Genomic DNA, 26,822 nt, shown 5'->3' on the forward strand with positions numbered 1-26,822 from the left:
TGAAAGCACTCTTGTTCCTCTTTGTGGTCAGAAATGAAATCCATCAGCTTTTTCCAGTAAATTAGCTCTGTGTGAGAGAAGGAACTGTTCTGAGAGCTCACCTGTGTCTGATACCCTTCCTTCCACTCCCCATACCAAGCATTCCAATTTTCAAAGTGATGGCTCTCTGTGTAGTGAGACTTCGAAGAAATCAGGCCATCTTCTGTGTTACGTGTATTCTGTTACCTCAGTTACAGCAAACCAGTCTTGTATATTGCATGCATTTGGCAATATTTTTCATCTTAATGGAGGGGCTCTTGCATGGATCTCTTTTGCAGCTGATTTTACCATGTCTTTTCTTACTGTTAGATTATTCATTAGGTTATCAGAAAAATCTGTGTGTGTGTGTGTGTGTGGTGGGGGGGGGGGGGGGAATTGTGTGGCATTACCTCAGAAGGGAGACCTGTGTGACTGTTGGAGTAAGTATACAAGTAGTGATAATTGTCGCAGGTGATATTAAGAGGTCTGTGCATGTCATGTTAGACACAAGATTTCCAAGACAGTGTTTTTCTTAACACACCCAGAATCATGGGTGCCAAGGTACTCTAATCTCTTATTTAATTGCTTTACTTGCTGATCTTTGAACCAGATATTGATATTAACTACTTCCCCCTCCATGGTTTTTGTCCTTTTCTTTTTCCTTCATTTCCCTTTCACCTGCTTCAGTTTCTTGTAGCTGTTTTATATGTGATGCTGTCTTAATTATGATTTGACCTGAGCAATGATTTAATCTATGAAATCTAATAAGAATATTTTTTCTGGATACTTCCTTGATGTCTTCCCCCCCCCCCACCCCACTCTGTTGAAAGGTGTGTGTGTGTGTGTGTGTGTGTGTGTGTGCGCGCACACACACAAAGTATATAGATATAAAGTAGGTCTTTGAGAGATTCATTTGTTCATATCAAAAATGTCTCCGGGTTAGAGGAGGATATTTGGGTTGTTTGGATAATAGCAGTGAGTTTTCAGGGCCTATAAAGGGAAAAGCGGTAGATTACTCTGACACAGAGCTGCTTGGAAAGTATCCAGTAGAAACTTGAATCCTTTCCAGGAAAATAGGCTTTGATTGTGCTGACTAGAACAAGAGAACATTAGAAGCTAATTTGTTAGTGGGTTTATTATCATATTTTACTATACATTTGATTTTTTTTTTTTAAGATGGTGGGGGAAGGGAGTTAAGCTTAGCATCAATGTTTAGAATCTCCTTGGTAGAAATCAGTGATATTCAGTCTCCAGATAGAGAAACTTCTTGTAAAATACTTTAAACTATCCATTTAGAAGAGACAAGAGTAGTTTCCCAATTGTAAACAAGGATGTCAATGTAGAGTATCTGTAAGAAAAATCTTACAGAGAGAATCTCTTAAAATACTGATTAATAACAAACAGATGTTATATTTTATTTGATATGTGTTTTCAAACATTTGATCTCAGTTTCAAATACCAAGATTGTTTCAACAAGCATTTTGCTTAATGTATTTTTAAAAATGTTATTTGCATTTTTGGGTTACCTCTCACTTACTTGATTCCTCTCCACCTTTGTAATGTTATATCTTGAACAGCACTTCATGAAATAACAAATACATACAGCAGTATTCTATTCTGTACTTCTCGCCAGTTTTAGATAAAAAAAGCTTCTTCAATCGAGTTAATTGTTATGATTTAAGCACCCAAAATTATTCTGGGCAGTTGACAGTACAAATAGAAAGACATATGTCCTGCCTTAGAGTTTACACTCTTATGCCCTAATCCTGCAGACACTTACATACATGCTTAACTTTATGTATGTGGATAATCCCATTGTAGTCCACAGGACTAGGTGTGTGTAAAGCAAACCACATGTACAAGTGTTTCAAAGTTATTTAATTAGGGGGTAACAAATAAAAAAGAAGGGGGTAAAAGGAGCAAAAGAATTATAACAATAAAATCACCTGGGCATTCAGTTTAGGCATGTACACATCTAGCTCTTTCAATTAAAAGTTGTTCCTCATTAACGTCCTGTCCTTTTTAATTTTACTTCAGATGAAGAGTATGCTATTTAATGTTGTGTTGCATGTTGGTGTACAGTTCTCTCACAGGAAGGGGTGGGGGGGGGGGAAGCCTTACAATTTTGGAACAAGATGAATCACGATTTCAGAGTTAGTGGTTTTCAGTTAAAATAAATTCCAACTTCACAAAACTGTCAGCATAGAGCCAGATTTTCTGATCTTCTGTGTTCAGTTGTGTGACAAAAAATACATTTAAACCTGCTCGAGCTTTCTCCTGGAGAATTCTCTCTGCATAGAAGAATGTCCAACAGCCCTATGCCAGCTTCCCTGCCCAACCCAACCCCACCCCAGCGTAAGTGAGAGAAGGGGGAGCGCTGGGTGGGAAGGGCATCCATTACATCTGATCCCCTGCTGACTTACAGTGCTTGCACCAGGGGTTGAGGCTAGAGTAGGCCCTATGCTGCTCTAGTTTCCACTGGGGTCAAGAGGTTTGAGACCAATGAGTCCAGTTGGGCACAGTGGAGAATTGGTGCCAGTATGTGTATTATTGTCTGAGTATAGTTATAAATTCCAAAGATCACAAAATGGCAGTTAAAGATGCACAGGGAGCTTCTAACTCTTACCCCTTGTGCATATACTTTACCACACAGCCTTTAATTTTATGATCATACTACTTTTTCTTCAGGACCCCTGCCTCCTTTAGTACCCAGTACTCAGAGCCCTTCCTCTTTCTGTGTGCATGAGTACAACTCATAACCTCTTAAACCTGCAGTTGCACTCCAATGGGATCCTGAGACATTATTCCATGGATAATTTCCAATCAGTTTATAAAGTACACACATTCAGTATCCATGGGAGTTCTATAGTTTTAATCATTTAATACAATCCAGTGTATGCCCTCAGACTGTTTTCTTTAAACCACTGCAACTTGGCCAAATCAAATCTAACTTTCCCTTGGCCAGTGGAAGGCACCTTTGGGACTAAGGGGCTATGACCCCTGGCGAATTTCAAGTTTCTAGCCCCTTCTGCTGAGGTGCATGAGCTGTTCTAAGAAAGATTGCAAATGGGTTATTTTTTTCCCTTAGCAGAAAAGCTGCCATTTTGTCCTCCCACTCCTTTCATGCTTGAAAACAGCTCAACTGTTTTTAATTAAACTGGCAGAGAAAACAAATCACTTCTTGACCAAGAGCAAGTGAGCCAAATTTCATCTGAGAAGGTACAGCTTTGAGAAAGTTAGAAGCCACCGAGGATGAGCCTTTGTAAAGGAAACATGTAGACAACCTCTACCGGAGGTGTCATTATGCATATTGCTTATAACATCTAATTTAGTTATAGAAAATGCTAATGCTGTTTGCTGCATCAGTGATTCAGAGCATGGTACCACTATAATACTGATGAAAGCAGATGCTTACTTTAGAAATGTCAGTGGAAAAATGGATGGAATTGTGGGGGGGAGGAATGATAGTCTCCAAGCTCTATCTACAAATCAAGGTACATCCACCAGACACACAATACATTGTAGATTTTTGCAGTACTGTACTTCATGAGTGTCCTTTTTCTTGTGTAATTTGATCCTCCGGGGAATAGTTAATGTTGACATTATTTTCTGTCAGTGTTAACACCCCATTGAGGACAGAGGCTTCTGACTCCTCTGCATTATCATTTGAGGCTTTCTGCAGACCCAGGCAGACAGTGATGCATCAGTTTATGCACAGTTCTCAGTTTGGCGGCTTTCTTCCCAATGCTCTTTTATTTAAAAAAAAAAAAACAACTTTGATGCTGGAGTAGTAGGTGTCCTGCTCCTAAATAAATAATACCATCTTCATGAGTAGCTACAAAGCAGCAACATTCAACCCCTGCAGCTAAACAATGCATCGTTGTCGTCTTAAATTCTGAGCAATAAAGCATCTTTCCATAAGAGCATTAAACAAACACACACATTTGATGCTTTCCACAAGTAGTGGAACCTTACTAGAATGATATTGACTGATGAGCAGGGATAGGGCTGGCTACTCCTTCCCTCTTCCCAGGAGAATTCTGCTTCTTCTGTTTTATTGATAAAGGTGGGGTAGGGTAGGATTGGCCCTACTCATCTTGATTTCAAAACCAGTGTTACATTTCAAAAACTATGAAAGGTGTCTGTGTTTTAAGAATAGCGTCTTTAGAAAATGCAGACACTTACAGGTAATGTTTCAGACAAACTATTCATCATTTTTTATATTGGTTATACTATTTTAAACAAAACGCACTCTTGTTTCAGGTTTAAAGCCAGGGAGGGAGGGAGAACTAATGAACAGTCCATGAACACCTTGATCCGTTAAAATCAGGAGACAGTGTGGTGGGTTGGGGGGTAAATTTTCTATTAAATCAAAGATTTTTAAAAAAGCAGGACCAGATATCTCACAATAAGGAATTTGATTTGATTTACCATTAGTTAGTCGTGAGAAATGGCAACTCTAAAAGTAAAAGCAGATTTTAAAGCTAATCTAGTAACTGTATGAACAAAAATTTGGTTGATTGACTATTATTGGGTAAGTCTTGAGCTGAGCAGATCCCTGATGGGATATAGTTAACGTAACATGTTTTTTTTTCTTTTCCTTCCCTTTTTTTCTCTTCCCATTCAATAGCTACAACAAACCATCTACCCCACAATGGTTAGTAAAGCACAGAGCTTGATGCAGCCTTGGCTGAGGTCAAGCACTCCAATTCTAACCTCTCAAGGGTTTTCTCTGTGTTGCCAGTGTACTGGTAAAAATGACTTTAAACTCTTGTCAGCGCAGTTACTGGTGCATGCATCACAGTCCCACTCAAATAAACCTGTCACAACACAGAGTCAGCAGCTAGAGAAGAGTACAAGGGCAGGCCTCTAGCTTTTCATTCGAGCATCACTAAACGTGCACAGAGTGCCCAATTATTTCAGCATTATTGAGCAAGCCTACAGGAGGACCCAAGCCTTGCTACATTAGATTTTCTTTAGTAATTTGCTGAAGTACCGCTGAGGACACTTAAAGGGCTTAAAACGGTGGCTGCAACCAGTTTCCTTTTCTGGATTGTTAATTCAGGTTTTCTCTTTCAAATTAACTCTCACTGCATGCTGTGCAGTAGCGCTGGGAGAACTGTTTAACACTAATTTTCTCAATTTTCAGCTTTTTCCCTCTGCTATAACTGCTTGTATAGTTATTCACATATGTTTTGATTAGACATGTATGTGGTGTGTCTCTTCCTGTAAGAAAAAAAATCCATGACTTCTGTCAGAGGAAATCGAGTTTAACTAGAACTGGCAAATCTGTTTACTTGATTCTCAATAATTTTTTTTTCTTGGTTAATTCAACCACCAATCTAAATGAGATTTAAAGTCAGTATTATGCCCAAATATGTGGTCATATTTGAAAACACAAAATGTGGGTGTTTAGTGACCTATATCTATACATATCAGTATGTTAAACCCCCTTTCTCAGAACAAGTTCAATATCTGTGTTTAATTTCTCACAGCAGCAACAACTCCAGGCCCAGCATTTATCACATGGACATGGTCTCCCAGTGCCTCTCACTCCACACCCTTCAGGCTTGCAGCCTCCAGCCATCCCACCAATTGGCAGCAGTGCTGGCCTCCTAGCCCTATCCAGCGCGCTGGGTGGACAGTCCCATCTACCAATTAAAGATGAAAAGAAGCATCATGAAAATGATCATCAAAGAGGTAGGAGCTGCTAGATGAGCAGAAGGCTTAGCTCGTCGGTGTTTTTTGCTTGTCTCTTCTCTAAGAAAACAGTTTTCACAAGAACTCCCATATAATTGCTCCAGTATTTATTACCTAATTGAGACAGTAAGAAAATGTGTTCAAATGGTGGAAATCAGGGTTTATAAATCTGGTTGTACAATATTAATAATTAACTGATAGAAAAGTTAACATCTGTGCAATTTATTATTTAAGACATCATGATTTTTTTCTTCCAAGTATGATAAATGTGTAATTTTATGTAAACTAACTAGTACTTTTCTCTTTGTATTTTCCCCCTGCCACCGCCTCCTCTTCCTGCTTGTGTTGCTGCTGTTCTGTATGCAGACAGAGACTCTATAAAGGTAGGACTCTATTTCATAGGTGGAAGGAGCAACTTAAAAGAACTGTGCGGTACATTTTATTGCAGTTTGAACTAGAAATGTACAAAATGTCATGAATTGAAACTGGATTGTGATGTTTGTACTGATGAGCAGAATCTCATGTAGATACAGTATTTCATTAAGAAAGTATCTAATAATATACACGTCTAGGATTGCAGGATGATTTATTAGCCAATGAGTTTAATTATCCCATCTTTTCTCATTGGCTGAGTCTTCAGCATTGCATCCTGTTCCTACATTTGGAAGAGCAGAGCAGTTCTTATGTCCCACTTGAGAGCAAAGGGGGGCGGGAAATGGGCTAGCAGGTGGTATTAACTATCTGGAGACTGCAGACCTATACTCTGAATATATTCAAAATATAAACTTGTCTGCAAATATGGAAAGAAATAAACTGCACAATGTGTGGAAATAAAATTTTGTTTTTACCTCCTAACCACTTGGTTTATCCCTGTTACAAATAGTTTATTCTTTAGCCTTATCTGAAGTGGTATAGGAGACCTATTTTTTTCAAGCCCATGAAAGATGACCATCACATTAACCCCCTCACACTCCTCCCCTTTTCTCCACGTCCCCTATATAATTTCTTGACCCTGAATTAATCTCTATAGGTAGATAGCATGAGTGTTTGCATGGCCATATAAATCCCAAGCTTTATAAAGAAACAAATGACATGTACAGAGTGACTTGCATACTTATGAATATACTAGTCTATATTTTTTTGTTTGTATAAGCACATATACCAGGATGCTCATCCATACCTGGAGCACAATCAAATTGTGTGTGTGAATTTCCTGAATTTTCAAATCCGGGTTTAAAAAATGTACCCGTCTTCTACTAGGCATAAGAATAAGCCTAAACAGGCACTATCAAGTATGAAATAGGGGCTGGGGACTGTATTTCTGGCCATGCCTCCCAAAGGAATAAAACATTTGTGTACATTAAAAAAATATGTAGTTTACTACTAGGGCTGGTCAAATAGCAGAAAAATATTAATTGAATAAATCTGACATAGCTGTGTGGTAATACTGCCAAGCCTAATAGCCAGATGACCATATTTACTGCCCAGGTGGTTACAAAATATTGGTTGTAAGGTCAATCACATTGTCCAGGGAGATGACGCAGGTGATAACTCACTGTCATCACCTCTTATTCCACTTGACAAAAAGCTTCTGGGGAAGGGTAAGGTGTCACAATTCTTACCTGAGTTCTCTGCTCTGGAGTTTTGTCTGTCATATTATCTTCTGGCTAGTAGGTCTCTGATCAATTTTAATCCTTCCTCCCCAAGCTCTTCCCTGGCTACTCTCGGTTCCCCCTTCTCACCTCCAAGTCCCTTGGATGTGATGATGAAAGGTGGTGTTTCTTTGGTCTTGCTACTGCAGGTTGGGTGTGTTTTCTATTCTACTCTTTCCCCAGCCTGCCTTAACTACCACTGACAACTTTGCCAAGTCACAGCACAATGAAATTGATCTGATTGTCAGTTTTATTGTTGGCCAAAAGGGGGTCGGAATATCATCCATGAACTGTCGGTTTTCACTGTGAGCAGCAGCGGCACTGCAGCTGTCTGTCTGCAGACTTGCAAAGATACCACTGCATTAGTTTTTCTGTCTATTTAACTTCTCTACCACAAGGGCGAGAAACAAGATTTTTTGTTATTAAACGAAAGCTTGGGTGGTACAGGAGTTAATAACACTACATCGCCTACTCACCCTGGACAAATAGTTCAGTGATTTTTTTTTTTTAGCTCTGATTAAAAATATATAAGTAAATCTGTACACATTAGACTAAAATTACCCGGATATTCTCCTCCATCTGTATCATCTAATTAATCTGAAGCCATAATAAAACTTCACTGTTTTCTCATTGAGTTATCTATGCACATTTTTCAAAATGCACATACATACACAAAACTGAATGAAGTTCTAGTAACATATATAATACACTAATCACTATACTAAAATAGTATAGTGCTAATATTACAGAATTAATCTTGCTTCCCTATTCTCCCCCCTCATCCATCTAAAAAAAAAAAAAAGGTGGGGGGTATACGCTATATTTTGTATTCATGCTGGAAAGGTAGATCTTCATTTTGTTTTGCAATTATGTGGAGTGATTCAATGAATGATCATACATACAGCTAGAGAGACTGGGAGAAAGGTGTGACTATTTTGTACTGATTTATTATGGAATGATAGCTATAAATAGATGTTTGCCTTGTATAGTGTTCAAATTATGAGTTGGACTGTGTCAGCTTTTAGGGCTTGCTGCCAGCTTTGCAAGGTGAAATAGTTTGCTAATTTCCTTAAATGTTTTCAGTGATGCCCAGAGTAGCAGTTAGTCGCTTGTTCTATTGATCTGTCCTCCCTTAAGTGGCTCCTGGTTAAGAGAGGCTTTTATGATTGTCTGCTGTGTGACTTGAGATGGTTTTTATCAGCCAGAACGTGCCAGTTGCCAGCAGCTGGAGTCTGTGTGCTTGTATGAAATAATTTATTCATGCAGGATAATGCTCCTTAACATTTAACAGGTAATGAACGTGACATAAATTTCCTTCTTGCTTTTAATTTTTCCCTTTCCTCTTCTAATGTGCAAACAGGCAGCTCTGGTACTCTAAATAATAAGTAATTTTTGGCCATCTGTCAAAAGGAAATTTCAATACAAATTTAAATTAATGGTGCCTGAAATTTTTTATAGCTCCTCTAAAAGCCTCTAATGTGCAGAAAATCCTGAATCTGCTGGTAGTAATTAGTGTAGCATGTAATGAGGATATGGGCAACATTATACAGCCCCAGTGTAACGTTTTGATATGGTAGCAAAATTTTGATTTATACAAGGTTGTGTGGCTGAGTTTAATTGTGAGAGACACTTTAAAGTGTTTTCTTGACGATATAGATTATTAAGCAGGGCAGATCGTAGAATAGCTCATAAAATATAAATTTAGGCTTTACTGTAAGATTCAGGTAATTAGGGTACTTTTACCTATTGGTATAAAGAAGGAAGAAAGGAATTTGGTCGTATGCTTCTCTCTCCCCCTTTAAAAAAAAAAAAAAATTCTGTTCCACCAATTCCAGACCTCCTGACCTGTCAACCAGTTGTCTTCATTGAACTTGCCCTCCATAATTACACTGGCCTTTACCATACATTTAATTCTGACTGGGGACGAAGGTAACAGTTGATTCACTAACACTGGAGAATTTAAATTTGAATCCATACAGAGGGAGGATCCACTGTATGAAATTACTCCCTACAGGCAAGAAGGAGGGTGTGGGTCATGGGAGGGGAAGAGAAGGGATAGGTAATACTTCTTACACACAAGATTTTACAGACTCTTCGGGGAACGTGGTAAAAAAAAAAAACCTCATTCATGTCCTTGCTGAACATTAAAGCCAAAATCAATGGTTGGAACTGTGAAGTAAGACAGGCTGACATCAAAAGCCAGTTCTTGAGGCAGTGGTGCAAACAAGAAAGGCACAATCATATTCCAATTTATATCCCCCTTCTAAATGGAACATTTTCTGCCTGATAAACCAAACCAGACTTGGATCCTTCCAGACTCATCTCTGGGGTAAGCAGATGACTTCTGAAACTAATTAGGAACCTTCTAGAAAACATGAGATTGTCCAGTATCAACACAATAGAGTCCAGGGAGGAAGAAAGCTTTTGGAGCATTCTGATTTTTTTTTTTGTTTGATTTAGTCTTCAGAATCCTTTACAAAGTTAAAGTATGGAAAAACTCAGTACTCAGTAAAATGGGTCATGGGAACTCTGTGTACAGATACAAAGCCAGCAGGACAAACAAAAGGGAGAGGTGAATCGTAAAGGCACGTCTGGAAGTGCTGATGTCTCAAGGACTGTGATGGAGCATAGACCTCTCTTTTTAAATTTAAATTTACCTTTTACAAAATATTCTGATTCCTTCTCGCAAGCATTAAAACTCAATGGGGGTTGTTTTTAAAGGCTATTCCTAAGCCACTTTGCAATGGAAAAACTTGATTCTTGCTGGCAAATTGTTCCAGGATTTTTCCATGTCTCTAAAAATTGCTCAAATGGGACACCTGGCTCTTCTCCTAATTCCCCCCCACCATCCAGCCAGATTTTCCCCTAACAAGAGGGAGCAGGTTTTCTTCTGTTCCCTAACAACGTTCCCTGTGGCAAAATTATCCTTTAAGGAAGCGGAGGAAGTATTTGTGGAGAAAAGTACCATCTGGGAGCAAGCGATGTAAGTTGAATGGTCTCTCCCTCCTGTGTAGCTTTCTCTATGCTAGGACACCTACAAGAAATGGGCCAACTAATGTCTGTTATGTTGTGGGACAGTCAGAGATAGCTGATGGTATTTGTTGTCTTTGTAAGTTTTTATAAAAACATTTTGAATCATCATTTTGGGCATATAGCTGAACTATGTAACTGTGTGGTCCTGCTACTATTGGCCTCATACTCCCTATTGCTTATTACACTCGCTTGTTTAATCTTGTTTCAAATTGGATTGTAAGTTGGTTTTTTTTTTGGAACAGAGCCCATGTCTGTATTCGTACAATGTCTAGTACAGCAGGGTCCCAATTCTGCCTGGGGCTTGTGGACACTACTGCAATTAGAAATAAGCAATAATAATTAAAAGTTGCAATCATATTGTTGGAATAAAAGTCTGTTTGAGTTCATAGAATTATCAGGGTGGGAAGGGACCTCAGGAGGTCATCTAGTCCAACCCCCTGCTCAAAGAAGGACCAATCCCTAACTAAATCATCCCAGGGCTTTGTCAAGCCTGACCTTAAAAACCTCTAAGGAAGGAGATTCCACAACCTCCCTAGGTAACCCATTCCAGTGCTTCACCACCCTCCTAGTGAAAAAGTTTTTCCTAATATCCAATCTAAACTTCCCCCATGCAACTTGAGACCGTTACTTCTTGTTCTGTCATCTGATACCACTGAGAACAGTCTAGCTCCATCCTCTTTGGAACCCCCTTTCAGGTAGCTGAAAGCAGCTATCAAATCCCCCCTCGTTCTTCTCTTCTGCAGACTAAACAATCCCAGTTCCCTCAGCCTCTCCTCATAAGTCATGTGCTCCAGCCCCTTAATCGTTTTTGTTGCCCTCTGCTGGATTCTTTCCAATTTTTCCACGTCCTTCTTGTAGTGTGGGGCCCAAAACTGGACTCAGTACTCCAGATGAGGCCTCACCAATGTCGAATAGAGGGGAATGATCATGTCCCTTGATCTGCTGGCAATGCCCCTACTTATACAGCCCAAAATGCCGTTGGCCTTCTTGGCAACAAGGGCACACTGTCGACTCATATCCAGCTTCTCGTTCACTGTAACCCCTAGGTCCTTTTCTGCAGAACTGCTGCCTAGCCATTCAGTCCCTAGTCTGTAAGAGTGAATGGGGTTCTTCTGTCGTAAGTGAAGGACTCTGCACTTGTCCTTGTTGAACCTCATCAGATTCCTTTTGGCCCAGTCCTCCAATTTGTCTAGGTCCCTCTGTATCCTATCCCTGACCTCCAGCATATCTAATACTCGTCCCAGTTTAGTGTCATCTGCAAACTTGCTGAGGGTGCAGTCTACACCATCCTCCAGATCATTAATGAAGATATTGAACAATAGAATACACTTTGTGTAATGTGGCTGTCAGTTTTTGATGTGATGTAGTAAGGCTTCATGCATATTTTGGCTACATTTTGCCCAGTTTGGTGGTAAACTAGTAGAAATCAGTACAAACTCGAGTGGGATGGATAATTGAGTTTCCCATGTGATAAGGTTGCCTTTGTTACCATTTTGAGACCACAGTCTATATGAAGGCCTCGATTCAAGTAAATCACTAATTACTTCTGAATATTTAGGCCCCTCTTCATTATAGTATATAAGTAAGAGTAAACATGTTGCTCCCCACAATTATTATTAGGTCTTTTAAAAACATTTTTGTGTCAATTTAGTGAGCCTGAAAGGAGCAGAGGAGTTAGCTATAAACAGGCATCATTAGAATGAAAAATTCCTATGCATATTGTTGTATTCTTGTATATTGTTTAATTTCATTGTTTATCTGCTTCCTCATTTTCATGCTGGTAGATGATCTAGTGTGATACACAGATGATAGTCTTTTTGTCTAGATTAGTGACTTTAATGTGAGGCTCAGATGAGTGGTGCTAATATGTCAACCTATGAAAAATATATGTGGCTATGTAAACATTTATTGAGTATAAATAATTTAAAGATACCCCAAAATATGTCTTAAAAAAAGTACAGAATTTATTTTCTCTCTTATATTTTCTTTTTATCACATGAATTCCACTCATTTGAAAAGTACTGCAGATATGGGTTAAATTTAAAATATCACCATTTGAGCTGATGTAGAAGTGTTTTTCACTTGTCTCCCCATCACTGTTCCTTTGTGTGTGTGTGTCGTACATAAAATGTTCATTTTTATCAAAAAATGCAACGATCAGCATGTGTTTTATTTTTTACATTAGTGATGTGCTCATTTTATGTTGAGCATATTTGAGCTACACTTCGCTCCACAAAGGACTTGTTGAATTTTCACTAGGCACACTGATATTTTTGAGTAGACATATCAAAGTGTAATTAGTAACTTTTTTGTTCTGTTGGCTTGTGATACAGTAATTTGTTCAGTATTAATTGATATCTGCCTTTGGGCATGTAGACAGTGTAGAATGTAACAGGTGCCCTAATTCTCGAAAATGTGTTGTAATTGTTTGTTTGTGGAACAGATGAATAAATATCTGTGGGGCATAGCTGGTCCTCAGGTGGTGAACATGAACGGATTAATGATGTGATTGGGTGAGACATGCTTGTGTTTTGCAGTCTCGTCCAGTAACTGTCTGCTGAAGCAGAACAAATATTAATTAGCAGGGCCCTGTTTGTTTTCTTGGTCTATCTTACATAGCTGATTTTTGCCATTGCTTTTTAAAAAAAATAAAACTTCTGTTGTTTGATTAGTAACACGTCAATACATTTTTGTAATTTTTAAACAAATTATTTAAAACAGCAAACTTTATCTCCAGGTCAATAGCTCCCTTACAGATTTTTTTAAAACTCACTTTTGCATTTTTCTTTGATTTGGTGTCATATCACTTGACTTTTTAAATGAAGCCATTGGAGTATATTTGTTCAGTGTGGAGCATTAATTTAAGAGTAACAGCATGTAATCTGGTTTCAAAAAAGTTAGCTTCTCGGGCTATTTTTGATGATTTCATCTCCTGTATATCATAAATACATCTCTTGAACTCTTTTTCCCTACACCGTATACAAACTGTATACCACTCTTTTACCCCATCATATTCTATCAGAAGAATTGCCTGCATTGACAATTTCTGGTGGTTGCAATATGCCACAGTGCATGTATTGGGTGAACTCCTACAATGCTTATCACTATCAAGCTTTATTTTGCCACTTAATGATTTAGAGTAACTCAAATATTCTCTCTCTCCAGATGCTCATATCACCCAGGAAGCAAACACTTACATGGGTTGTAATTTCTAACCTGAGCAGTCATGTCTAATTATTTCTATGGCAAAAGACTGTAACATTAGTAATATAAAATTATGACTTCACACGATAGAGTAGGAAAAGGAAGGTTGCTGGAGTGAAGAGCTGTTGAGGTGGCAGGAGAGGTCTTCCTGAACACAGTATCTTCAATAATGCACTATTTTGGAGAAGAGAGGGAAAGTTTTTCTGTACTGTATTCCTTGAAGTTGAAATATAAGTGTACAGTCATAATTAGTGTTTAGATGTTGGCATTCAAGATTTGCCACAATTTATTCATAGTCAACAAAACCAGAATGAAGAGCATACTGTTCAAATAGCTTTTAATCTAAGTGAAGGGGGAAAATGGGTAGTATTGATTAAACTTTATCAAAGCAATATCCAGAAGCGAGTCAATTGCTTTCTATTTTAGAGATTTCCCTCATCTTCGTGATTTTTTTTTCTACATTGAGCAGTTAGTGTTTAATTTTAAATTCTCTTAAAATACTCCATGGATCTCAGTTATTTTGAAATGTCCTTTATTTTAATGCAAATTAATCGATCCATCAGAAACTCTAAACACTTCTTAAAAGGAAAAAATAAAAAGAAGGAAGGGGAGAGAAATCACCTTCTGCTACTAACTAAATGGTAGAAAAAAAATCAAAACTTCCTAACATTTCATCTGACCATAAGTCATCGAGCACTAATAGTAGGTTAATATTTGTATAAAATTACACTTACTGCATTGTCTCCCACAGTGAAGCAGAAGTATGTTCCGGTTAGAACTCCTGTCTTCTGTGGTCAGCTTCTTAGACCATTTCTTCCAATGTCTTCCAAAGTCAAAGTGTTTTCGTGAGCCATTATGGAGAATTCATAAGTACATCATGAATTACAAAGTGTTAATTTTGGGGGGCGATGGGAGGGGCAAAGAAGGGGGGCGGCGGAATAAGTATCTCAGTCAGTAAGTACCAGCCAATGAGAGGAATTTCCAAGGAAGTTATACCACCTGTCCCCATCTTCTCTTCCCATCTCTTCTTAATTGTTCTAATTAAGCTAAATAATTAAATAAATATAAATATAAATATATATAAACTTTGACTTATTTTATATAGCGGTTTTAAAAGTTCTGTGTTTTCTTGAGTGACATTTGGCCTTTTGAAGAACAAAATAAAATTGGAAATGCTAATGTTTTTCAGCCAACTAAGGGAAGAAAATAAAAATGTCACCATGGCAACAAAGCTGCTTTCTAGATGGCTTCCTAAGATATGCCCGAACTAGAAGCAGATGTCTGATTTGAGAATCTTGCCTCCTTCAATGTAAACAAATAACTTCTAGGCAGGTGTTGGAAATAATATGGAAATCCTATTAAGGGGCCCTGGGTTTCTGTCAGTCAGGAAGCCCCTGCCACAAAAGGGCTGGTTGTCTGAATAAAAGAGACAGAGTAAATTCTCATTAGGCTTTAGCTTTTCCCAGGAAATGATTGTCTCTGCGTGTTCCTTCTGTGAATCTGAATGTAAGCAATTTCTTCTATTGATCTATTCTGCCAGCATTCTCTTTTCCCCTCTCTTTTTTGGATTAACACTTGATATGTGCTGCTGTTCTAAGAGTTGTGACATTTATGATTTTAACCCACAACCCTCCACACACACCCATCTCCCTATTTCTCCCCTCTTTCTGCCCCCTCCCCCTGAAAAAAATCAGATTGCAGGCCTCTTCAGGGCGAATAAACTGAGATTAAGCCAAGGATTAAAAATAAGGTATGGGGGAGGCGGAGTAGCCAAATCATAGATAGCTTATTGCTCTAGGTTTCTGTGAATTTATAGATTATGTTGTACTCCCTGACACTGTAACACTGAACATTGCATGAACAAAGGATTTTTTTTCCTTTTACAAGGGCCACAAAGTTTTGAAGTGTGTGCTTTTGTGATAGAGTTGAAAAACGATGTGCTTTTTTTTTCCCCATCTAAAATTGCCAAGAAAGTGTGTGGTATCCAGAGGCAGCCTATAGATTTTATTATTTATTTTATTTATAATGCAGTAGGACCATGAAGCCTCAGTCATGGATGGGGCATCATCGTGTTACACAGTGTATAAACACAAGAGTTCATTTACTTGTAGCCCATAGGTCAGAATTTTAACATGGGCCTTTCTGAAACCGAAGCTCAGGAAGTGCTTTTGAGCCTTTCTAGGTTGAAAACAGAGAATTTTTTTCTCCTCCTCTCCTCCTTCCTCCCCCCCCTTCTTTTTTTTTTTGGTGCATAAGATGTGCATAGCGATGTTCTTAATAATACTCAGAGGGTTAAATGTGGATAAACACAAAACAAGGCTTCTGAAAAGCCTCGCTATTATCATGCAGCATTTCTCGGACTATAGTCCCCGAGACGCACTTCATAAAGCCAATAAAGCGCACACTGGTGGTCTCCAGTTGCCCTAGCAACGGACCATAGGGCACAGTGTATGTGAAATGCATGAACATCTGTGAATTAATCTTTTTTAGTTTGTTCTTTTCTTGGCACTGATTGGGCCACTCTGGCTTGTGCTTGTGACATTGCGTGAGGAGGGATAAGCTGAAGAGTTCCCCTGGGCCCTGCCCTAAGTGGTTGGCAGAATGGAAAGTGAAGTGAGATTTATCCAGGCAGTGCTTTCAGTAGTTGAGGGATTTAGCCTGACAGCACTCTCGGTGGGACGTTATTAGCTTACTTTCTGCTGAGCGGGGAAATGAATAAAAAATTTTCTAGTAAATCTAGGCATTATTGGGTTTGTTGGTCTGCCGTGAAAAAATAATCTGACGAGAAAATTGAAATAATCACTTGTGTTTATATCACAATTTACTGGACCTTACCACTCTTCTGCTTTGTTCTTATTGGATTATAGCAAAAAATAAATAAATTGGGCTGGTTTGAAGGAAACCACGGAACGGAAACATAAAACAAAAATCTGTTGATAACAGAATGGAGAGGAGGTTTCTCATGACTTCATGTTAAGGATTCAAATCCAAGCGAGTAAGGGATTTTTGGGGATGGGGTGAGTGGAGGTATTCAGATACGGTATACAGAAATGACTTAACACAATAGCATCAGGGTAGTTAGCGTCTAGAAGTCTTATGAGTTCCTTTTTCACTTCTTCCTCCTCTCCACCACCCCTTGGGCACACTACACTGCAAATTTTGTGTTCAGCTCCTAGTGTCAATACCAGATGCTCACTTGTAAACTGCTTGGCTTACCCTTGTCATTTTCCACTGTGTCTCTGAGAGGACTGTAGGGGGAACACTGTGTACGTCATATAATCAGCTAATGCTGGATGCAATCAGTATTTTAATGAAGTATTGAAAGTGAAATGCTGCTTTAATCTGCTAATTGCATTAAGAGGACAACAGATTGTTCTGTATCGCTCTTTCCTTTGGAGCTACAAGCTTTCAAAGAATACTGAGGTGCTTTTAAGTGAGGCATTACAGCCAGTTGGACGCTACATGTTTGCATACGAATATTAACAAGCACAGCTGTACCTTGGGTTTTCTGTCTCTGGAGAGGCAATGAATGCAGCTGTGGAGGTTTCGTTAATACGTACTTATGAGCAAAGGGGGGGGGAAGCAATTTCAGCAAGGTTTGTTCACTTTACTACATAGCTGCCTGTCGTAGCTTAACTTGAAGGTAAACAGTGCAATGAAGCTAAAGTACATGAAGACCTTTTTATTTCAAAAGATAATATTGCCTTTGCTATATTTATCTTTTTATATAAATAGTACAGGAAACTACCTTTTGAAATTTCCCTATTTCATAAGCTCCGCTTGTGGGGCTAAGATGGAATCTGTTCACTTATCACAGAAGCACAGGTGTGTGAAGGACGGGTGGGGAGGGGGTTACTCTTTCAGTCAGAAAGGGGTGTCTGTGTAAGAGTGTGGCTTTGTGTTTAGCACAGACTGCATGTAATGCAAATCTTTGTCATTGTAGCCACATCCTGTTTAGTTCTCTGCTCACTTTATTGTAAAACCAAATGGCGAGACTGTATAGAGGTTGACCACTCCTTTTATACTAATCATTGCAAAATTTCAGCTAACTAAGCAAATTTTAACCTAAATGGCATGTAGCTATGCCCTGTGAGGCTCCACTCCCAGCGTTTAGGAAATCATTGAGGATGGATTGCAATAAAAATATCATGCTTTTTTTTTTTTTTGCCTATGCTTGCAGTAGGTATGTTGAATCCGTACCTGTAGATGCTGTGTTTCTATTAACTGCCTCCCTCACTATTTTTCAGGGTTTATTTATTTAAAATATCAAGCCAGAGTTAATTTTTGCCCCAAGTAAGTGTCTGGTTTGGACGCCTTTTTCCTCTCCAGGTCTGAAAAAAATAATGTTGTTAAAATAACCTGCAAATATGTTTTTTTTTTTTTAAGTGTGAGCTATTTATCAGCTTCTGGGCTTTATGTAGCAAGGAAAGAGAGGCATTCAGCACCCGAGTAATTTTAAAATAAGCCTCTTAATTATCAATAAGCCCTTTAGAAGAAAGAAACCTTTTGGTCTGCCTTTCCCATGAAGTAAGGAACCATTCCAAATAGCCCAGCAGTATACATAAGCTGCATTGGTACCTGCATGAAGGCAGTCTATACAGGGTCAACTCAGTGACTTGTGAGAAGCACTCTATGGTATAAGCCTTACCAGTGTTGGAAAGGGAAAATAAAATAAAATAAAATAAGGGCTTTCTGTAGGACAGCTCTCTGCTCCATCAAGGGTTCTGTGATAGCTGTGCTATCCCCAGCAGTGGTGTATGCTGAACATAGCACTCAGGTGTTCAGCCCTTTAGTCCATCAGTTGATGGGACCAGCAGTGGGGAGAAAATGTAAGTTTTTAAAAAAACATACCCCTCTTCCCTGTTTTATTCAGGGTATTTAACACCAAACTGTGCAGTTTATTCAGCCTACAAACATCTTTGCCTTTCCCCTCTCAACATTGTTTGATTTCACATGCTTTTCAGGCTATGAAATAACCTTGAATCTATAAACTGCCTTTCATCCAAATGGCCCCTAAAACGGTTTACAGAAATTACTGACAGACTGCACAAACTAAGGCGCTGATCCTGCAGACACTGATGTATGTATTTAACTTTGCGAACATCTGGATTCCCATTGACTTCAGTAAGGCTCCAAAAGGTGGGGTGAGAGTCCACCCAAGCAGCTCACCTGGAAGGATTAGGGCCTAAAAATCTAGGAATTGCTGTAGCCACCTCTAGGCTAGAATGCTGAAGCTGCTGAACAGACCAATGTACTTTAGCCAGTTGGAATTGAAAGGGTTGTTACAGATTCAAAGTAACTGCACCTGTATTTCCCCTGGAGGGTACCCACTTAAAGGTTTCCAGCTCCCAGCCCTCACCACTTCTGGGCAGAGACCCGCATCTTACACTCTTCTGGGTGGGGTTTTTAAGGTTACACAGCTCCCTGATCAACCCTGTGATATCTCCAGCAAGCCAGTCTGCCTAACAGGCCAGCGCTTGCGTTTTGCTCCCTCCCCGAGGGCTAAGCCAGCATATTGCTGGGAGTTACAAGTTACCACACAGGTTCTTCTAAGCGAGCACATTTATTCTTAAGGTAAAAGCATTACAGAGCAAGCATATAAAAACAATAGAAAAACCTACACACAGGTTACAAAACTTACCAGCAGTCACCCCAAACTCCAGCACAGGCCTCTGGTATGTGCCAGTCCTTTAAACCCCACAACTGGGTTTTCCCTGTGGTTACAAGTTCATATCAGCCTTTGGCTCAGGATTCAGAACGAAGGCTGCAAGTCTGTTTAAGCTTGGTCTGTTTATCCAAAAGTTATTTCTTTGTCTGTTTGATCTCTGGAGAATCCAGTTTGAACCAGAATTTGTGAGCCTTCCTGGGAGGTGGTACCTCTCTGGAGGTGTTATAATCTGAGTGATTTGTCTTAATCATCCTGTAGTGTTTTCATTTCCTGGAGGAGCTGTGGTAACCCTCCCCCAGTGAAGTACATACAGTCCCTGGCCCACAATGATATTTAAACCATTCATACACTTAATAAAATATGGATTCCCAAGGATATTGCAGGAAGTTTCCCTACCTGCCACCAGGGTAACTGAGATAGGTAGAAAAGAGTAAATGGGATGACCCAGGTAATATACACCTGTCAGTCTGACATTGATAATGAAGCAGCTGATATGGAACTCGATTTAATAAAGAATTAAAGGACGGTAATGTAATTAATGCAAATCAGCATTGGTTTATAGAAAATAAATGTTATCAAACTGATTTGATATCTTTTTAAAAGAGATTACAAGTTTGGTTGACAGTTGACATATTTAGACTTCACTACATTTTGATTTTTAAAAAAACTCGAACAATATAAAATTAACACGGCACATATCAAATGGATTAAAAGCTGGCTAATTGTCAGGTGTCAAAATGTCATTGTAAATGGGAAATCATCATCAAGTGGGTGTGTTTCCAGGGGAGTCCCTAACAGAATGGTCTTGGCCCTATGCTAGTTAACATTTTTATCAATGTCCTGGAAGTAAATATAAAATCATCACTGATAAAATTTGCAGATGACACAAAAATTGGGGGAGTGGTAAATAGTGAAGAGGACAGGTCACTGATTCAGAGCAAGTTGGATCTCTTGGTGAACAGGATGCAAGCAAATAATGTACTTTTTAATAGGGCTAAATGTAAATATATGCATCTGGGAACAAGGAATGTAGGCCATACCTACAGAATGGGGGATTCTATCCTGGGAAGCAGTGACTTTTTAAAAAAATTTGGGGGCCATCCCAATGTGACACTGTAGCCAAAAGGGAATGCATAAACAGGTGACTCTCGAGTAGCAGTAGAGAGGTTATTTTATCTCTGTATTTGGCACAAGTGTGACTTCTGCTGAAAAACTGTCTGGTTCTGATACCCACAACTGAAGAAAGAACAGGAGTACTTGTGGCACCTTAGAGACTAACAAATTTATTAGAGCATAAGCTTCCGTGGGTTACAGCCCACTTCTTCGGATGCATATAGAGTGGAACATATATTGAGGAGATATATATACACACATACAGAGAGCATGAACAGGTGGGAGTTGTCTTACCAACTCTGAGAGGCCAATTAAGTAAGAGGGAAAAAAAACTTTTGAAGTGATAATCAAGTTAGCCCAGTACAGACAGTTTGATAAGAAGTGTGAGAATACTTACAAGGGGAGATAGATTCAATGTTTGTAATGGCTCAGCCATTCCCAGTCCTTATTCAATCCTAAATTGATTGTATCTAGTTTGCATATCAATTCCAGCTCAGCAGTCTCTTGTTGGAGTCTGTTTTTGAAGTTTTTCTGTTGTAAAATATCTACCCGCAGGTCTGTCATTGAATGACCAGACAGGTTAAAGTGTTCTCCCACTGGTTTTTGAGTATTATGATTCCTGATGTCAGATTTGTGTCCATTAATTCTTTTGCGTAGAGACTGTCCGGTTTGGCCAATGTACATGGCAGAGGGGCATTGCTGGCACATGATGGCATATATCACATTGGTAGATGTGTAGGTGAACGAGCCCCTGATGGTATGGCTGGTGTGATTAGGTCCTATGATGATGTCACTTGAATAGATATGTGGACAGAGTTGGCATCGGGCTTTGTTACAAGGATAGGTTCCTGGGTCAGTGTTTTTGTTCAGTCATGCGTGGTTGCTGGTGAGTATTTGCTTTAGGTTGGGGGGTTGTCTGTAAGCAAGGACAGGTCTGTCTCCCAAGATCTGTGAGAGTGAGGGATCATCTTTCAGGATAGGTTGTAGATCTTTGATGCGTTGGAGAGGTTTTAGTTGGGGGCTGAAGGTGACAGCTAGTGGTGTTCTGTTATTTTCTTTGTGGGGCCTGTCTTTTAGGAGGTGACTTCTGGGTACTCGTCTGGCTCTGTCAATTTGTTTTTTCACTTCAGCAGGTGGGTATTGTAGTTTTAAGACTGCTTGATAGAGATCTTGTAGGTGCTTGTCTCTGTCTAAGGGATTGGAGCAAATGCGGTTATATCTTAGAGCTTGGCTGTAGACAATGGATCATGTGGTGTGTCCTGGATGGAAGCTGGAGGCATGTAGGTAAGTGTAGCGGTCAGTAGGTTTCCGGTATATGGTGGTATTTATGTGACCATCGCTTATTAGCACAGTAGTGTCCAGGAAATGGACCGCCTGTGTGGATTGATCTAGGCTGAGGTTGATAGTGGGATGGAAATTATTGAAATCATGGTGGAATTCCTCAAGGGTTTCTTTTCCATGGGTCCAGGTGATGAAGATGTCATCAATGTAGCGCAAGTAGAGTAGGGGCATTAGGGGACGAGAGCTAAGGAAGCGTTGTTCTAAGTCAAAAACCAGTGGGAGAACACTTTAACCTGTCTGGTCATTCAATGACAGACCTGCGGGTGGCTATTTTACAACAGAAAAACTTCAAAAACAGACTCCAACAAGAGACTGCTGAGCTGGAATTGATATGCAAACTAGATACAATCAATTTAGGATTGAATAAGGACTGGGAATGGCTGAGCCATTACAAACATTGAATCTATCTTCCCTTGTAAGTATTCACACTTCTTAACAAACTGTCTGTACTGAGCTAGCTTGATTATCACTTCAAAAAAATTTTTTCTCTTACTTAATTGGCCTCTCAGAGTTGGTAAGACAAGTCCCACCTGTTCATGCTCTCTGTATGTGTGTGTGTATATATATATCTCCTCAATATATGTTCCACTCTATATGCATCCGAAGAAGTGGGCTGTAGCCCACGAAAGCTTATGCTCTAATAAATTTGTTAGTCTCTAAGGTGCCACAAGTACTCCTGTTCTTTTTGCGGATACAGACTAACACGGCTGCTACTCTGAAACCTGACAATTGAAGAAGGATGTTCACAAATTGGAGAAGGTTCAGAAAAGACCTACAAGAATGATTAAAGGATTACAAAACATGCCTTATAGTGGTAGACTCAGAGTTCAATCTAGTTAGCTTAAAAAGAGAAAGTTAAGTGGTGACTTTATTAGATACCTGTTTCCCATGTAGATACTTACAGACTGTAATCATGGGCTCTTCTAAGCAGACAAAGGTATAACATGATTCGGTGGCTGGAAGTTGAAGCTAGACAAATTCAGGCTGGAAATTTACCAAGGGTTGTGGTGGATTCTCCACCACAGACAATTTTTAAATCAAGATTGGATGTTTTTCTAGATGATATACTCTGGGAATTAGTGTGTGGAAATTCTATGACCTGTGTTATACAGAAGGTCAGATTGGATCACAGTGGTTCCTTCCAGTCTTGGAATCTATGATATGTCTATGAACAGAAATATGTTGGTTAGAATTTGGCCAATACAATGAGATTAACACCCCACTAAGAAAATTGTGATGTGATCCTTAATTATAAAGACAAAAATGTGCAGTTTAATGTGAAATATGGTCAGAAGAATTGCTGTTACCATTTTGTTAAAATTTAAAACAACCGGATAGTCTCTTTGGGAAAACTAGCTACTTAGCTTGCACCACTACTACTGTAGATGTCAAAAATAAAATATTCATAAGTGTTTTTGATACGGTGTTCTAGCTCAAATTATGTATCTCACCAACTCTAAACTGAGACGTCTGTGTAAACTGTTTTTAGAAAAAAAACAGTGTTGTATATGCATAGTATTACTCCTGCCAATAATGTGATTAAAGCAAAACAAGCACAAACTTTTGTTAACTACCCGATCCTGTTTTTTTAAAAAAAAGTATTTTAAAATATTGTATTGACGACATAATGAAGTTGTGGCCACAGCCAACGAAAACAAGGAAATTAACATCTGAAGTTGGCTGCTGCTTCCTGTGCACAAAGTAGAGAGAGAATTGTGGTGGAAAAAGTAATATTTAGCACTTACCTATCACCTAGTTTTTGACTAGGGTTTACATGTTCAAAGAGCTGTACAAACATTAATCTTCATGAAAACACAGTGAGACAAGTACATTTAATACCCATCTTGCAGATGGGGGAAACTGAAACACACAGGTGACTTGCCAGAGAAAATGCACTAAGTCAGAGGCAGAGCTGGGAATAAACTCATGCATGCCTGCTGTGTGCCTATGTTCTTTATGACTTGTACCTAGTTTTAAATAATCCATGGAGATCAGTCTCTACAATTTACACTTGTGTTACAACCTTAATAGTATGTGTATGTTTGTGTGTAAATGAATAATACATTGGGATTAATAAATTCACAGGCATGCGTAGCCAGAACTCTGTTTTACACGGTGCAAAACCCCTCACCCTCTATACAGTAATTGTGCCAGGAGCACTGGGCACAAAAGCACCGAATCTACTGAACATTAAGCTTTTTAAGGTCATAGGTTACTACTGTCCTCTGCTATGTCAGAGCTTGTCTGTTTTCTTCTCTACAACGAGACAGCCAGTATTTCCTCAGAAATATTTGAAGAGACATCATTTAGTAGTTTATGTGGAAAGCCTTGAATAATTCACACAACAAATGATTAGACAAGCACTTGTCTATCTGACTGAATTATTCTGCATGTTTGCTGAAGCTGTAAAGCAGGAGAACAGCATTTCCTTCTCCAGAGGGTTTACAGTGGTAGTATTGACCCACCTAGTTATTGGGTTTCAGCCTTTTGTTGACATTGTTGTAAATGAAAGCAGCCTGGACAGGCACTGAGCAGCTGGGTTGGATAATTGTGAAGGATTCATGCTTGTTGCTGTTACCCCCAGTGTTTGTAGTGGGTTGTTTGCTTTGACTTTTGTTGAACTGTTGACAAAAGCATTAGATACAAATGGGAACAAATAAAGTGGTGAGATGCCAGGAGGGCTTGGCAGTAATGCTGGTTTTCGTTCTGACTTAAATGGGGAATGTGGACACTTATCTGGATAGGAAATGGAAGGTGTATTTAGTGTTTGTTCTACCCCCCTTTCCAATTTCAATTTCTGTTAAACATGTTTTGGCAAATAAAGGTGAATAAAGCATAGTGGAGGCGCTATCACCAGTGCCTTAACTCTTTGGCAGTAGGTAATTTGTGGAGCATCTATTTGTGGCTGGGGTGGTTTTACTGGGCAAATCCAGTTCCTTGCATGAAAGGATTAAATGTAAAAAAGGGGAAAGGTGGGTGGAATTGGGGAGGTTGGAGGATTAAATAGAACTGTATACACTGAAATAGTATAGCTAGCAAAATTGAAGTTATTTACTGGAACGCTTGTAATTTGGTTTAAACAAAATACTCTTTTGTATATTCAAATACGGAGTAGCTCAGCTGTTGTGAAGCCAGAAAATTAATGGTATTTTTAGTGAAATAGCAAAAGCATGTCAACAACGTAGCTTTGGATGATAATGTTGGCATTTTATTCATGGGGAATTATCAATGCAGGTTACTGGACATCATCATGTGATTGAGAATGATTGAGCACAGGGGGAAGTGGATGTCCTTCTGTAAGATGATTTAATTTTGCATTTAATCTTTCAGGAAGGGAGCAAGGAGACAGAAAGGAAGCATTTTTTAAACATTTAGGATGCTTATTGTGGTACCTGATGGCGGGGCGGGGGTCTTATCTTTCTACCTCTCCCTGTCTCAGAACTTTCACTACTCCTACTTTTTTTTCCTCTCTCTCTCATTTGACATTCATTATTTTTATTTTGACAGTGCCGAAGGACTAACCAAGAATGGGACTCCATTATGGTAGGTACTGTACTGGCCCAGAGTAGTAGTCCTTCACTGCCTTGAAGAGTTTATCATCTAAATAGACAAGACAGACACAGGCTGTGTCTACACAAGTGCTGCAGGGGCAACATTGCAGTTACATGGCTGTCATGTAGACGCTTGCTACAGCGACAGAAGGGGTTTTCCGTTGCTGTAGTAAATCTCCCCCCTTTGGAGGAGGTAGCTAGGTCAAGAGAAGAATTCTACTGTCCACCTAGTAGTGTCTATGTCAGGGCTTAAGATGGCTTAAATCTGTCTCATGGGGTGTGAGTTTTTCACACCCATGAGCAACACAGCTAGGTCAACCTTAGTTTTAGGTGTAGATCAAACCACGGGGTGGAGGGAATGGTTATAAACACAGAAGCAGAGTAAGCAATGTGATGGCAGCTAATGGTATGCAAGTGTCACACATTTTTTTGAGGGAGAAGGAGGGGATTAGTTAGGGGATATGCTAAATGGGACTGGAAGGAGGTGCGGGGGCGATGGAGGTATGTAAGGGGGAAGGTGTGGAGAGACTGAGGGAGTGAGGAGAAGAGGGCTGGAGCAAATAGCCAGTCAGTGGCAGGACAGAGAAAGTCAGAGAACGTTCTATTGCCAAGAGTCCTGGCTTTGGCTGATTTTGCCCCCTTCTGGCTGGAGTCTCTGGCTGGCTTCTCTGCAGTTTTCCCACAAGGGCCACGTGGTGGGGGAGAGGAGGCACTACTGGTTTCTGGTACCTCCAGAGTTTGGGTATATGGGGAGTTTCCCTGCATGATGCTGGGAAGAGGGTGGCCCTGGCTGTGCCCATTTCATCCCCTCCCCGCCAGTGTAGCAGTCCCTGCTCTTCTTTCTGTCATCTTAACTCTATCTTGTAGCTCGGCTGTGGGGGAAGATAGTGTCCCTTGGGAAGGCTTTTCTGAAGAGAGCTATGTCTTGCATCGCTAGACATGGCCTCAGACTCAGTCTTCTGATCGCCTCTATTTAGGAGCATGTGTGAGCATACTTTGCCCTGTACCTGAGAGTCTTAATGCATTGTCCCCCTGTCTTGTGAGACATGGGCGGAGGGAAGCGGTCTTGAAGGACTGGAACTTTCGAATTCGATCCTGAAACAGACAGGGAGCCAGTGGCATGCATGTGCTGCAGCACTGATGGTATATGATCTTGAAGGTCTTTTATCACTCAACCGGAGAGTTGCTACATATTGCTTGAACTGAAGCTTTCACATAGTACTCAACCCCATGTAGAGTGAGAGACAGTTCAAGGCGGGAGTGTCAAAGATGTAGATCACAGTGGCAGGGGCATTACCTGAGTTGAAAGGGCAGCATGGTCTCCTGGCTGTCTGAAGATGGTTGAAGGCATTCCTTGCCACTGCTCTATGTTCGGTGTGAGCTGATGTTCCAGCATGAGCTGAACCTTGCAAGGTTTTCTGTCAAAAGTATTTTTGTCTCCTGCCTTCACACAATTATCACAAAATCCCAGTGTGGGGAGAAAATTGCATGCACTTATAGGGCATCTGGATCTTTTGATAGTCATTTTTTTCCGGTGCCACA

At 39.7% G+C, this 26,822-nt stretch overlaps 1 protein-coding gene across 16 annotated transcripts in view; it reads left to right on the plus strand.

Moving 5' to 3' along the window:
- Positions 1–26,822, plus strand: part of LOC101946689 (transducin-like enhancer protein 4) — a 120,149-nt gene that overhangs the window by 58,666 nt on the left and 34,661 nt on the right. For 4 of the 16 annotated variants that reach the window (XM_005297711.5, XM_005297708.5, XM_005297710.5 and 1 more), the window contains 2 exons: positions 5,517–5,718; positions 6,085–6,101. In XM_005297711.5, the coding sequence (XP_005297768.1) occupies positions 5,517–5,718; positions 6,085–6,101 (219 nt within the window). Of the gene's footprint in view, positions 1–4,648; positions 4,676–5,513; positions 5,719–6,084; positions 6,102–25,236; positions 25,273–26,822 lie in introns of all 16 variants that reach the window. The other 12 variants (XM_005297707.5, XM_008168491.4, XM_005297709.5 and 9 more) reach the window with 5 other exon arrangements.

This window comes from Chrysemys picta, chromosome 6 (assembly GCF_011386835.1).
Source record: "Chrysemys picta bellii isolate R12L10 chromosome 6, ASM1138683v2, whole genome shotgun sequence".
In the NCBI taxonomy this organism is placed as follows: domain Eukaryota; kingdom Metazoa; phylum Chordata; order Testudines; family Emydidae; genus Chrysemys; species Chrysemys picta.